The sequence below is a fragment of the Rutidosis leptorrhynchoides genome, chromosome 10 (assembly GCF_046630445.1).
Source record: "Rutidosis leptorrhynchoides isolate AG116_Rl617_1_P2 chromosome 10, CSIRO_AGI_Rlap_v1, whole genome shotgun sequence".
Lineage (NCBI taxonomy): Eukaryota > Viridiplantae > Streptophyta > Magnoliopsida > Asterales > Asteraceae > Rutidosis > Rutidosis leptorrhynchoides.
Window position 1 is genome coordinate 333,295,289 of NC_092342.1, and position 14,979 is coordinate 333,310,267.

The 14,979-nt window shown below is 34.7% G+C and overlaps 2 protein-coding genes and 1 non-coding gene across 3 annotated transcripts; 1 reads left to right on the plus strand and 2 right to left on the minus strand.

The window, feature by feature from the left end:
• Window positions 1–472: 472 nt before the first annotated feature.
• Window positions 473–577, minus strand: LOC139873778 (small nucleolar RNA Z279/snoR105/snoR108). The gene has a single exon (XR_011767500.1). It is a non-coding gene; the product is annotated as a small nucleolar RNA Z279/snoR105/snoR108 (small nucleolar RNA).
• Window positions 578–3,350: 2,773 nt separating this feature from the next.
• On the minus strand, window positions 3,351–5,833 carry LOC139872292 (uncharacterized). Its single transcript, XM_071860135.1, has one exon. It carries the CDS (start codon window positions 5,454–5,456, stop codon window positions 3,570–3,572), a length of 1,887 nt encoding a protein of 628 aa, XP_071716236.1. The 5' UTR covers window positions 5,457–5,833; the 3' UTR covers window positions 3,351–3,569.
• Window positions 5,834–12,113: 6,280 nt separating this feature from the next.
• On the plus strand, window positions 12,114–13,276 carry LOC139871366 (uncharacterized). Its single transcript, XM_071859083.1, has 3 exons — window positions 12,114–12,413; window positions 12,502–12,542; window positions 12,865–13,276. The coding sequence occupies exons 1-3, from the start codon at window positions 12,114–12,116 to the stop codon at window positions 13,274–13,276; spliced, it is 753 nt and encodes a 250-aa protein (XP_071715184.1).
• The last annotated feature ends 1,703 nt before the right edge of the window (window positions 13,277–14,979 follow it).

The window sequence follows — 14,979 nt, forward strand, 5'->3', positions numbered from 1 at the left end:
ACCAGCATCACTTTGGAGTATTGGCTTTCAAAAAAAAAAAAATGACATCAATGGTGAATCAACCCGAATTTCATGTTTCGTCTACATATCCATCACAAAGGAATCGACTAAAACCATTTACAACGAGCAATGTTGTAAACATCCACCGTTTCTTCTCAATCTCTTTTATATAATCTTGAAATGTACACAGCTAATTACTGTAGTTGGGCTTTTGTGCTCTTAAACAGATTGGGCTAGCCCAGTTTACTGTACTTGTATCTATTATCTATTATTAACTTCAATAAAATTACCTTGCTTTTAAATAAAAATAAATTTAAGATCTGATCAGTTGGGCTTTTGGATACTTAAACCGATTCTAATAAACTCTTTACTTGTATTTTTTTATTAGTGATAATAAAATTTTCTTGCTTTTCAAATAAAAATAAGTAAAATAAGGATAAAAAAAAAAAAAAAACGAATAAATTAGGGATCAGAGATCAGATGTGTTTAAAATGGAGGTGCCTAATTGTCGTAAGGCTTTAGGCAGACACCCCATCTTGCATATTTAAATGCAAGTAATGACCACTCATCACTTCCCATTAAAACTTGCCTGAAGGATCATATTTTTTAAGAACACCCTTAATCTCTTTTTATAACATCTTCCCAACCTCTCCCTTTTCTACTAACTTCGATATGGGACCAACTCACAACCTCATTTCTTCATTTTTTGTGTTTCTCTTGCGTTTACACAACTTTTCTTATTCTTATTTGTTGTCTATAAATTGCTTTTTCGTAAATCAATTTTATTTACACTTCATTCCAACTGATATTTATTTTTTTAACGGATTCAGTCGAACCAAGTTTAAGTTCAAGTTATGTTTAAAATGAAATCTGCTTGCTTTTTTTTAACTTTCATTAATTCTCATCACTTAGTCCTAGGTTAGATGAGAAAAATGAAAGCTAGAACTGTAAGAGCAATTAACAGAGAGTGGTCAGTGGTGTTAGATTTAGAGGGATTGCTAATATTTTTATTTTTTATTTTTTTTAACGACGAATTTGCATCAGTGAATCATTTATTTCAACGACCCTCATCATTTGCAGCCACACACGCTAGAAGGGAACTCCTACCCGGGTTGCTTGGCAACTAATCGCGGGACCTGAGTTGTTTGGCAACTAATCGCAAGAAATTGGAGAGAAAACCTTCCGCCCCCACGAATTGAACTCGGGTTGCTTGGCAACTAATCGCGAGCCCTTCCACACTGAGGCTTGATACCGTTGAAGCAAACGTTCGTTAACAGCAAATTTTTATTAATCACCAAACTTATCTAGCCAGACGCTAGGAAAACCGCAACAATTACAACGGCTTCAAAAGCCAATTATTCTAACTTACAGTCGATTTACCTCTACTATACAGCCAATTATAAGAAAATAAACATATAGAATCAAACAAGCCTTCCTTCTTCATATCGCGAGAGTTGAATATGACATTATTTCGATACCTCCAGAGTTGAATAAGGGATTACTAATAATTTAACAAATCAAATTCAAGGTATTAGAGTAAAATTTTGATTAAAATTGTGGTATAATAAAACACATGAAAACACATTAATACAGCACGGAAAAAAAAGTACAAGCTTAATGAATTCGAACAATCACAACAATTAACCGCTGTAAACTTCGTCATTTGAATTTTTTATGTTCTAGAACTTTGCTTACTAACGAAACCAAAGAAAAAAAGCAGCAATTTTTTAAAACAAAAAAGTAAAAAGGCTCTTGCCTTTTGATACGAGTATATTATATGATAATATATGCTACTTAATCTTTTAAAATTATCATGTGTTTTTTGTAAAGAAATATCAGGATTCGGGAGTGTTCGTTCCAGAAGTTTTTTTTTTTTTTTTTAAGTGTAAAGAGGTCAATAAAATGTTGACCCATGATGTTTTCTTGAGGTGATGTTCTTATTTTCCTGTTGTTTTTAATTGGGAATATTTTGATAATTGGGGGATACTTTATTTGCTTTTAATTTTTTGTAATATACATTTAAAATCAATGAATGATGTTGATATACACGTACGCATGTATAGACATAGATATGACAAGTTTGACTAATGAAATGTACATATATAGGCATAGATATGACATAGAAATGTACAAATTCTTGATATGTACACATATAGACATAGATATGACAAGTTTGACTAATGAAATGTGAAGAAGAACGATACAAATCAATGTACACGAGTGAAGTTGATGTGGTATGACACGTACCATGTTGTTGATTGCACTTTTTTGTATAAGCAATAAAACAACAAATAATATAAAGTTGAATGTCATGCAACTAAACTATAGAAAACATTGTTTGAAATTGAACATGACTACAAAAATGGATATAGTTCATTAATAAAAAAATTTAAATCAGAGAAACCTATCTGCCGATCAAAACATAAATGCTTCTCAAATTGATTTCCAATTTGGAAAAAAAAAAAAAAAAAAAAAAAAAAAAAAAAAAAAAAAAACACTAAATCAAAATAAAAAACGAAGATACATACATGCCAAGATACATACATGCATATCAGATGTTAAATCTTAGCCATTTGTGAAATTACATGAGAAGATTTAGGTGATCTCCCCATCATTCAAGTAAACTCCTTGTACGTTAGATAAAGAGGTTTACCTAAACTATAGAAAAAGCTCAAATCGTTCATAAAATGATGAACAATATATTGACTTTGGGATTCACATGACACACACTTGTCTACCTTTTGCTACATCGAAAACATGCACACACAAAGAAGAGGTTGCATCAGGTGTTCGAACCACCATATGAACCCAGATGGGCATATGCTCTACTAGCACAGCATTTCTGTTTTGACAATCCACGTTCATATGAAGTGAATAATCAATCCCGTAACATAAATGAATATACTCAACTAGATTCAATTTGGTTATAAATGGTAAAATAGAAGTTAAAAACTTGTATCCAAAAGACCAAAACAAAGCAAGTGGTGAACCTAAACCAGTTCATTAATCCCTAAAGATCAACCATACGTACTGCAGACTCTGAATAATTCATAATATAAGAAAGCTTAGCTGATAGAATCCCATATTAGATTCTTCATTTAACATGCTATATCTGCAGGCTCGAACATTAGGGACCAATAATGAAAAGAATAAAAATACTATCACTTCCTGTACATAAATTCTAGCAGTTTACTTAATAAATTTCTAATACTCCGTATCACATATTGTTGGAATATGTGACATTCAGCAATTGAACAACAAAATAAATTTTGTGTCAATTGATAAACTATTGACATTAGATTTGAAATTAAAACTTAAACAAACAAGCAAGACCTGTGTTCAGGTATTATACGATGCAAGAAAACAAGCATCAACAACAATATTTTCCACCTATTACAGTATCAAATAGCAGACACGAATAAACAAAAATTGTTTGTCATAACATACAATGATAATGAGTTAGATCCTACTGTAGAAAATATTCAAACCAATTACCTCCTCACGCAAACAGAATAACAGAAACAACACACAGTAAAGAATGGGAAAAAAAATAATTCATAAAAGCTTGATCAATTACATGTATAAACTCCACTTTCGTACCTATTGGGAGCCTCATAAAAGTCCGTTTTGCCCTCCGATGCAGGAAGCAAAGAGATCCCAGATAATGTCCTTATTCCTTGATAAGAAAACTTAACATAACCAACAACTTCAAGTTCTTCATCTTCTTCGTTAGAATCAACAGGCATTCGAGCCCTCAATCTAACAGGGTTTCCTTTTAATGGAATTTCTTGAACATGCCATTGTAATTCTTTTTCAGACCTGTTCAGTACAGCTTTTGGAGAAACTTTCAACAGTCTCGGGTCAACAGGAAGTTTAAGAATAAATGTAACATCGGTCAAAGGAGCAGGTAAATCTGGATTCGACACATATTGGATCATAACAGATAGTAAAGTCCCACTATGGCGTTTTACTAAACGGACTCTTAATGGTAATGGTGTTGCACGAGGTAACAAACTGTATTTCAGTATTGGTATAGGCTGATCTGAAGGTGCAATTCTTACATGAAACATTTGGTTGCCAAGACTACTTACACTAGAACTGTTCATAACAAATCTTTTAACGCCACTTGTACCATCAATCTTGAAAGAAAATTCAGTTTCAGTATCAGTATCACCAGTTTGTTTAGGTGGTAAAGTTTTTAAGTAGACAACGCCCATTAAACCAGCTCTAGCAAGTAAAGATTCCCTAAATTCTGCATTGATAACTTCAGTTATGTACATTTCAGGTCCTTTCATTTCAGGTTTTTTCACAACAAGCTCTTCAAGATTAATATTAGAGTCATTTGCAGATTTAGTGGTTGGTAAATCAGTAGTTTCCAACAATTCAAGCCCACCAAGACCTTGTTTTTTCTCAACTTTCTTTGAATCAACAAACTCAGATGCATCCAAACCGCCACCCCAAGCTTGATTCAAACCTTCAAAATCCTCAGGTAAAGTGGACCCATCTTTACTAAACTCTATACCACCATAATCCCCTTCAAAACCTTCAACACCAATATGAGTTGACTCAGTAGCTGCAGCTGGTGGTAATGTAGTCACCTCAAGCCCTGATAAAACTATCGCCATATCAGAAGCTTGATCTTTATCTTTCTTGAACCCGCCAACAAGATCAACAGGTTTGTTAAGGTTATCACTAGCAGCAAACGGATCCTTCTCGGTTTTATCATCTTCTTGTTTAGACTCCTCCTGTTCTATAGGTGGGGCCTGTTCCGTCCTAGCAAGTGTAGCTGCCACCTCATCACCAGCCTCCAACGTCTCAGGAGGCAACTCAAAACTAGCACTTGAAAACGCCACCTCACTCGATTCATGCTCAGCAGAATGAATCTCAACACTACTCCAATTATCAGCTCCCCTAATCTTATTCTCAGTACTTGTAGCGGAATGCACCATTTTCGCAATGCTATCACCGTGCAAAGACGCAAGCATAGCCGCTAGCCTTATATTACTAACACCTCTCAAAACAATATCCAACGCCATATATATCTCGGCATATTTCCTCCCTAGTTTCTCAGGCGTAACATCCACACCACGACAAGCAGTAACAACCACACTCACAGCTTGATTTACAATACTAATACATTCAAACACATTATTCACACAATCATCATCAACAGTCGTGATCCCTAACACGTAAATCGAATTCACCAGCCTGTATACAACACGATATCGGCTCTCCACACCAACAATCACCTGTCCGCTCGAAGCGGCTAACGGATCATCTCCTAACGACGTGTCTCCGTCCTCCGCGTTCTGGTTCTTTCCGGCAGCAAACGCAAGCCGCGTCTGCCGGAAAGCTGAAAGCGCAACCAGCGCACGTGCAGGTGGAAACCACTCACGTGTTTGGAGTAAGATATCGGATCCGTTTGTAGGTTGAAGAGATAAAGCTAAACAGGACATTTTTACTCAACCCTAACACTAGGTTTATTCAGATCTGGCGTTTAACGAATGTAAAATTAAAATCGATCGGATCGGTTTAGTCTACGGGATTCATGATGTGATTTCAATTCAGTTGAATTGTAATTAAAATTGAATACTACAGTTTAGATCTCAAATTGATTTCAATTACAGCGAATGAATGAAATTGAAACTGTGAAATGAATTAACAAAACTAAAGATGCGTATAGCTATTTGAAAATAGATGCAACTTACTGTTTATAGCATCTGAAGTATTTGCATGTATCTTCGAAGATCGATGGATGAATTGAATTGTTGATGGTATAATGATTGTTGCAGTGAAATTGGATATTGACAAAATCTGATAAATGTCGATGGAAACAGCTTTTCAGTGTGTAGATACTATTGGGCTTTGGGCCACTTTGTAAATCGGCCCATTTAAAAAGGGCCTTCCTAAAACTATATCATGCTCAGCCCAGTTATGTTGTTTCTGAAATCTGAATAATGTTTGTCGGTACTCTGTAGTTAGCCCTGACCCGAATAAATCAGTTAGATCAGAGAATTTTTTTTTCTTTTATCAAAGAGAAATTATTTATTTAGATGTTAATTAACTAGTCTTTCTTTACCGTGTAGTGACGTTTGATGTTTCAGTTGAAGTTAAACTTTCCACATCAAAGCATATTTCACAAATTAAAGATGTGATATTTTATAGAGTGATGTAATCCCCATTAACTATATTTTTACTCAAACGTTCCATGAAATTAATGATTTGGTCAATAGTTAATCTCCATAAAACAAATACAACCAGAGGGATCTACTAGATGTGGATAAAATACTAGAAACACCAAAACATAAAAAGCATTCAGATTACAATTATTTTCCCCCTTAAAACCTCCAGATTAACCCAAAGGCTTGATCTTCCGGTCTTCAAAATTCTGAGTGAACTCCTTGCTCCGATTCGACATTCAAAGATGAGAAAGAATCTTAACACTAATCATGATATCCTCATTTAAAATAGTTGATCGAGTTTCATGTCTATCATGGACGAGTTTATTTCTGCACCTTCAAATAAGCCAAAGTTAGGTATACCTCATAACGGAGTATTCGAGTAATCTTCGTTTTTTTCCTTTTATTTTTTATTTTTTTATTTGTATTTTTATTCAAAAGAACCTACAACCAGCATGAATAATAATAATAATAATAATAATAATAATAATAATAATAATAATAATAATAATAATAATAATAATAATAATAATAATAATAGTTGGTGTAAAAAATTGATAATTACACTAATATTCTGCTATTATACTACTCCGTACTACAGAGTAATACTAGTACACTAATATATTACTAATAAAATAATATATATATATATATATATATATATATATATATATATATATATATATATATATATGGAAAGTTACTAAAGCAGTTGCTAAAAAGTCGTGACTTAAATGAAAATTCACATTTATTTGAATTTTTGATCATTAACATGCAACTTATTTAATAAGTAAAAAAAACACTTATCAATAAGTTTCCATATTAAGCTTTATAATATTAAGTCCATTAAATTCTAATCAAACATGACCTTAATAATACTCCCTAATATACTACTCCACTATACTAAACGCTAATTATACTTATTAACTAATTTCTATATTACTAATATACTAACATACTAATTACTACGTAGTATATTATTAATCAAATAAGATACAAATGGTATAGTGATATAAAAAAGGTTAGACTAAAGGTGGAAAAGGGACAGAAAGAACAAAGACATTAACTAGTTTGTATGTATTAGACAACTTACGCTTAGCCACATCAATCACCCAATAACACTCGCTAAAACTGCAATTCCATATCACCGTCGAATTATTTATTATATTAATTATTTTATTATTAATTATTAAAACTGAATGGATGGATGGATTTGAAAAGTGTCGAAAATGAAGAGAAAGTTTCCAACTCACTAAACGAAATCAATCAAACAAACAAATAATGTCAAACTTTTTATTCATCTTTTTGGCACTTTGGAATCTACATCTACCACTTTCCGCAAACATAAAATCCTCAAACAATTTCATTATGTTTCCACCTTTTTGTAGTTTTTACCAGATTACCCCTCCAATCTTATCCACTAAACACAGTCATCTTTTCAAAGGATTTCAACGTGTACATCACCTGCTTCTTTTGGAATCTCATCATGTCAAGTCTTAATTTGTACCTAAGTCCTTGACCTTTTTCTAATCTTTAATTACTACTCCAAAATATTACCCACTACTTTAGGAGATAAATTTTGTACTCCTTTTGCAAAAAAAAAAAAAATAAAAAAAAAATAAAAAATAAAAAAATTCATCTTACTATTTATTTACATAGTTTCATAGTTTTCAGATCCTTTCTTTCGGTTACAGTTACTTACAGATTTGATTACAGATTGTTTTTGTACTTGTGATTGTCATTAGAAAAGTTACTTTATAAAATACTTCATAACTACTCCGTACAAAATATCAATTACTTTTTGCATTTTCACTTATTTATTACATTAATCATTTATATATTAGATAACTTAAAGTTATCTTAGAATATTACAGTATAAATGTTCAAAAAAATTGAAACAAAGAACATTTTTAAATACCATGTACTATGTGAGAGAGAGTAAGGGTGAGTGGCAAACAGTTAGAACACGAATCAAATCTAGGGCAAATCAGGCACCAAGGTTCATGGCTGCAGGTCAAAATCAGTACAACGGTAACGAGAGAGATCGATCTACTAGGGTTAACAAAGCCGATGTTATTTCGTTCATGATTTACAACTTCCCAGAATCCTGGAGAGCTTCGGATCTATGGCATCTTTTCAAGCATTACGGGATCATTCGAGACGTCTACATCGCATACAAGAGATTGGAAAACGGGCTTCGCTTTGGCTTCGCAAGGTTCGAGGGTATTTGAGATCAGGAACACTTCATGCGCATCCTTCAGAAAATAGATTTCGATGGTGATTTTTTGAAAGTGTTTAAAGCACGCAAAAGAAAGGAGGGCATCAATGATAATGTTGAGCAGAGGGATAACACCCATAGAAACTTTTTCAAGGAATCGACTGCTCAAAGTTATACTAATATGCATCAATCTAAACAAGATAAACATCCTCCTAGACAAGCCTATGTTGATGGTAGGAAGTTTAATGATGTGCTTAAACCTGCAACTGGCAATCAAAAGTAGGTCGAGAAAGGTCAACAAAGCAGGGAGAAGCATATTCGGGTTGAGGAAGAAGTGCAAGTCAATCACAACCCATCTAACTCCAACAAAGATAGGGTTATCGCTATTGATGAAGATCAATCAAATGAGTCCATTCTTTGCAGGGCACTTGTTGGTGAAGTCAAAAATATCGAGTTGCAAGATTACATGTCTACCATTTGTGAAGAAGAAGGGCTTAATGTTAATATCAAATATTTAGGTGATTTGAATGTTATGCTTATCTGTGATTCAAATAACACTGTGCATTCTATATTAAATAAACCTGATCATAGGATAAGAAGATGGTTTCACGATTTATCCAAATGGTCTGCTACTACAACTGCTCCTTACAGATTATCATGGATTAATATTATAGGGGTACCGGTTGCGTGTTGGTCAGAAGAGAGTTTTCGTAAAATTGCTTATTAGTGGGGGAAAATTTTGGAGTTCGATAATTGCACAATTGAAGATAATGTCAATCAAAACCTTACTGTTGGTAGAGTGCTTATGAAAATTAGGGGTTGTTACTTGATTAACGATGCTGTCAAAGTTAAATATTGAGGAGAAATATTCGACGTGAAAATCATTGAGGAATGTAGGGATCTAATTGAGATTGATATGGATGAAGATGATAAAAGTGAATGGGAAACAGATAGGGGTTCGTTGCAAGATGGATTTGAAAGTGATGAAGAAAGTGATCGTTCAGATGATGATGTGTCAGAAACCGATGAGATTCCGGCAAAGGAAGGTGAACAGGTTACCGGAGATCAAGGTTCTAGGTGCATGGGAACCACTAACTCTTTTGGTAAACGTGATATCCAGAGTGATGCTTCTAAGAATACGGCTGACAGTAGCAACAACACAGTTGTCGATGAGAGTGATCCAGTAGAAGTAAATCACGAAAAAGTGGGTAATGATTATGTTGTAGGGCAGCGTGCAGATCATTTAAATGAAGGGAATGGGAAAGGTTTTGATCAAGAGGCTGATGATGATTTGAACGAGCCCATCATTCAATCTGTCATCCAGTCCATTAATGATGGATCAACTAAATCTGGTGGGCCTATTTTTAAATCCAGTTAACAACACGCGTTGGATCTTCAAGATGAGACATCACCGTCACCTAAAGGTCTAAATACTCCCTGTAACGATCCCATTAATAATCCAACCCATGATTCTGGTCCATCTTCTATTAAGGCTGCTCATAGTCCTAACAATGAGAAACCAATAGCAAATGAAAGTAGCCCAGGCCCACAAGCTGATACATTCGGTCCAATGGATACCTCCAATGTTATGGGCCAGAGGTGTAACAATATCCAAGATAATGGGTCTCCATTCAAACCTATTATTACAACTTCTAATGATAACCATCCTAAATCATCCAAATTGAACACTTCAGGTCAATCGAAGAAACGTGTTGGAGCGGTCTAATGAATTGGCGTACATCATCCAGGATCCTTCGTGGTAAAAAACTTGCCAGGAAGATCTACTCGATTCAAAAGTGAGAGAAACACTCGATCAATCATAGTCATTCGAATAAGGAAAAGAAGAAGGGGTTGGCAAAATCCGTTTCAAGAGAATACAGTCAAGACTTCAAGTTGAGAAACCCACCCACTCGTAATAACTCTAAATCTCAGTCTTGCAATTTGGGTAGTAAGAAAAAGAAAAGCAATTCCAATAAAAGCGAGTCTCTGTTTACAAATGGCTTTATGCACTTACACGAATTTGGCGAGATGATGGGGTCAAATGGGATGCTGGACAGATTTAAATGTCTTGTATCCAATGTGTCATTACAAAGGTAAGTTTTCTATGGATATTCTCTCTATTAATATTCGTGGTTTCAAACAGGATGGGAAAGTTAAATGGTTCAAAGATCTATGTACTGAAGCTAATCCAATTGTTGTGGCTATCCAAGAAACTCAAAGTTAAATGCTAAGTGATAACTGGGTCGAGTTGTTATGGGGTAATTCGGAATTCGGGTATATTCAGAAATAACCAATTGGTAGGTCGGGTGGTTTGCTTATGATTTGGGATTCCAATTTATTCGTGGTTAATGAAGCGGTTGAGGGTGAGTTTTTTTGTAGCAATAAAAGGTATCCGTAAAGGTCAATTAAATGAAATTGTTGTTAACGTCTATGGTCCACACGATAATGAAAAAAGGCACGATTATGGGATAGCTTAGAACAACTTATTTCATTCGATAATGATGATTGGGTTCTTTGCGGAGATTTTAACGAGGTTAGGAGGGATGATGAAAGGCTGAATTGTGATTTTAATAGTAGAAGGGCAGATGCGTTTAATTCTTTTATCGATAGTATGGATCTCATAGAAATTCCTCTTGTTGGTAGAAAATATACTCATATTAGCGATAATGGCGTTAAGTTTAGTAATTAGACAGGTTCTTGGTTTCGGAATCCTTTATCTAGATGGGGGAATTTGGTTTGTGTGGCTTTACATCGAAAATTATCTGATCATTGTCCGTTGCTCCTTCGAAGTTCAATTTCTGATTGTGGTCCTAAGCCTACAAGAATTTTTGACGAGTGGTTACATAACAAGGCAGATTGCGACTTGATTATTTCAGAATGGCAGAAAGATTTTAGTTGTTCCTGCCCCGACATCATCTTCCGCAAAATATTAAAACATGTGAAAGATTGTCTTCGTATTTGGGCCAAAGCAACTTTTGGAAAGCTCGATGATGACATTAGCGATGCAAAAGCAGCTTTTTATGATCTTAAAATAAAAACCAAGACCACTTGATGATAATGAAACTAACGTATGGTTAAACTCCCAGAAAAAATGGATTGAACTCGATCAAACTAAGTGTAATATGCTAAGACAAAAATCTCATGTCAAATGGGCTGCCGAGGGAGAAGATAACACCAAGTTTTTTCATTCTACGATCAGGAGAAGGTGTAATAAATACAGTCTCCGAGGTCTCAACATATCGGGTGAATGGCATGAGGATCCTACCGTTATTAAGAACGTAGTGCACGATTATTTCAAAGGTATTTTTTTCGAAACTTTGGGACGTGATCAAAGGGGATTTGATGAGTGCCATTGGGTGGTTTTGGGATCATGGTGAAATTTCCTTTGGATGCAATGCGTCATTTGTCTCATTAATCCCGAAGGTAAACTCGCCAACCGAACTTAAAGACTATAGACCCATAAGCCTTATCAATAGTTATTATAAGATTGTTTCGAAAATTCTCGCTTCCCGTCTATGTGTTGTTATTCATAAGTTAATTGGTAGCAAACAAAGTGCGTATTTAAAGGATCGTTCCATTCTTGATGGTGTTCTCATTCTTAATGAGGCCTTAGCAGATCTAAAAAATCGCAAAAAGAAAAGTTTCTTCTTTAAAGTTGACTTCTCCAAGGCCTTCGACAGTGTTAATAGGTCGTTTCTTTTTGACATTATGGGTAAATGGGTTTTGGTGGAAGATGGATAAAATCATGTTTGTCATCAACTTCAATCTCAATCTTAGTTAATGGTTCACCCACTCAAGAATTCTATCCTCAACGTGGCATAAGACAAGGTGATCCATTGTCCCCATTTTTATTCATGTTGGCAGCGGAAGGATTAAATGAGTTCACAAAAGTTACAATTCAAAGAGGACTTTTCAAAGGTATTTCGGTTGGCAAAGATGACATTCGCATTTCCCATTTACAATACGCGGATGACACAATTTTAATGGGAGAGTGGAACAAAAACAACATTTCCAATGTAATAAGTTATTAAAGTGTTTTGAAGATGCCTCGGGTTTGAAGGTAAACTTGTCTAAAAAGTTATCTATATGGGTTGGGTGTGTCAGAAGTGTCCATCTCTAGATTTGCCTCTCGCATTGGTTGCAAGGTAGGCTCGTTTCCAATTATTTACTTGGGTCTTCCGGTGGGTCTTGAATGTCCAAAATGAGTGAATGGGAACTGGTGATTAAGAAGTTTAACAAGAGATTCTCGGATTGGAAATCACGAACGTTATCATTTGGTGGGAGATTAACTCTAGTAAAATCGATTCTCTCTAATTTACCATTGTACTATTTTTCCATCTTTCGTGCTCCTTCATGTGTTTTGTCTTTGCTCGAAGGTTTGAGACGTAAGTTCTTTTGAGGCGGGATTGAGAATGATTCAAAAGTGTCTTGGGTTAAATGGGATTTAATTTTGTGTGATTATGATAGGGGCGAGTTAAATGTGGGTTCACTAAAATCAAAAAATTGGGCGTTAATTGGGAAGTGGTGGTGGAGGTTTTGTAATGAAACCGACTCACTATGGGTTCGTGTCATTAAAAGCATTTATGGGCGGGATGGTGGGTTGGGTTTTTTGGGCAATGCTAGTCACTTGGGACGTGTTTCTCCTTGGAAAAATATTGTCAATATTGCCAAACATATGAGTAGTTGTAACTATATTTTCATCGAGAGTTTCAAGCTTCTTATAGGTAACAACTCTTCATTCCGCTTTTGGGAGGATTCGTGGCTCAATGGTAGGTGTTTAAAAGATGTTTTCAGCCGACTGTACATGCTCGAACAAGAGAAGTCTACTCTCATCAAGGAAAGAGTTATTTGGAACGGTTTAAGATGGTCTTTTACGTAGAACTGGAGCCGTGACATCTCGGGTAGGGCTGTAACAACCCTGCTTTTTCCGCCACTTCCGTTAACTTTCTGTTAGTTTATTTAATGGCGATTACTTAACGCTTCTGTGTTTATGTGTAATAAATACATACTTGATCCTTGGAGGGTTACGATAATTAATATGGGTGAGTATTAATTTGAAAATATATTTCGGATAAAGAAATACGATAAAAACGATAAGGTTTTGATAACTACTTTTTGAGCAACGAAACGCTCGGATTTATTTTAGTAATTATTTTAATAATTATTAACTTTTTAAAAACATTTAATTTATTGGGTTTTAATAAATTAAACGTTTTGTTGCGTTTTAACGATCGGTTTAGCGTTCCGGGCCCTCGGTACGTCTAAACGACACTTGAAACGAGCCACGATAACACGCTTTTGTAAAACGAGAGCCCGAGATATCCCCATTGGGCCCAATCGGCTGACCCACCCTACTCCACCCCTTTAATTTTAGTCTTGGGCTTACTAGTTACTAGTGTGGTGTTTAATTAGGCCCTAACTATATAATACTAACCTAGCCCTAATCTAACACTTAAACCCTTACTAAAAAAAAAAAAATATAGCAGGCGACTCTCCTCCTCTCCCTCTCAACCGTCGCCTACCATCATCATCATCATACCTTCAATTTTGATTTTTAGCTTAAACCTCGAACACGAATCTTGCAATTCACAACGCTAGCTACACATTGATATAAGCAATTGCATGATCAAAGGTATAATTGCAAAATCCCTAATTTTTAAAATCAGATTTTTATTGATGTTTCATGGTTTAGGTTATCTATTGCTCAAGTCTTGATGTACGATTAATGTTAGATGCGTTAATTTGTCTGTTTTGATTGGTTGACACAAAAACTGAAATCTATTATTGTGTGTACAGAAATTTGAATTTTTAAATTGCAAGATATTATGTTTAGAATCCTCATGAAAAACTATTGATTTTAGGCTTTGGATTCGCTTGATTTCATTTCCGGATGATCAAGTTACGTCCATTTGAAATTAACGTTGTGTTTTTGTTGCTTGATCAGAAATCCGGTATTGATAGACCACGAATTGGTTTGTGAATTTATTACCATTGGATAGATAATTCAAAAATACTCAGCTTGCACTAGGATATCATGTCATTTGCTTGAGTATAACTTGTGATATGCTTGATTTAGTGAAAATGTAGATTTTTCCAGCACTTGCATGAAAACAGACTTGTATGATAAAATGTGTTGATTTATGTGATAAGATATTTGCATATATGAAATTTACACAAAAAGTACTTCACTTTTCATGTAGATATCATGGTCTAATTGTATTTAGTTCTTCGGATAATTGCATGCGAAAGTGACTAGCTAAACTAGGATCAAATCTGCAACTTGCTCTCTGTTTTGTACTCTGTGGTTTGTGTTTAATGAATTAGCATGAATTCTTCTGAAATATGAATCTTAAAATGATATGTGATATATGTTTAGTTAATTGAAATCTCTGAAACCTTATGCATTGGGCACACTAGAGCCATTGTTTGTGTAATTTCTGAATTGAGCTGAAAACTGAACATCCAACTTGCATGAATAAACTGTACTAATTGGCTCAACAAAATTTGGTCATCTTTTGATATGTGTTAGTTTGACTTGTCCTTGAACCATGGCCACTGACCTAGCTTGATTTACATGTTCCT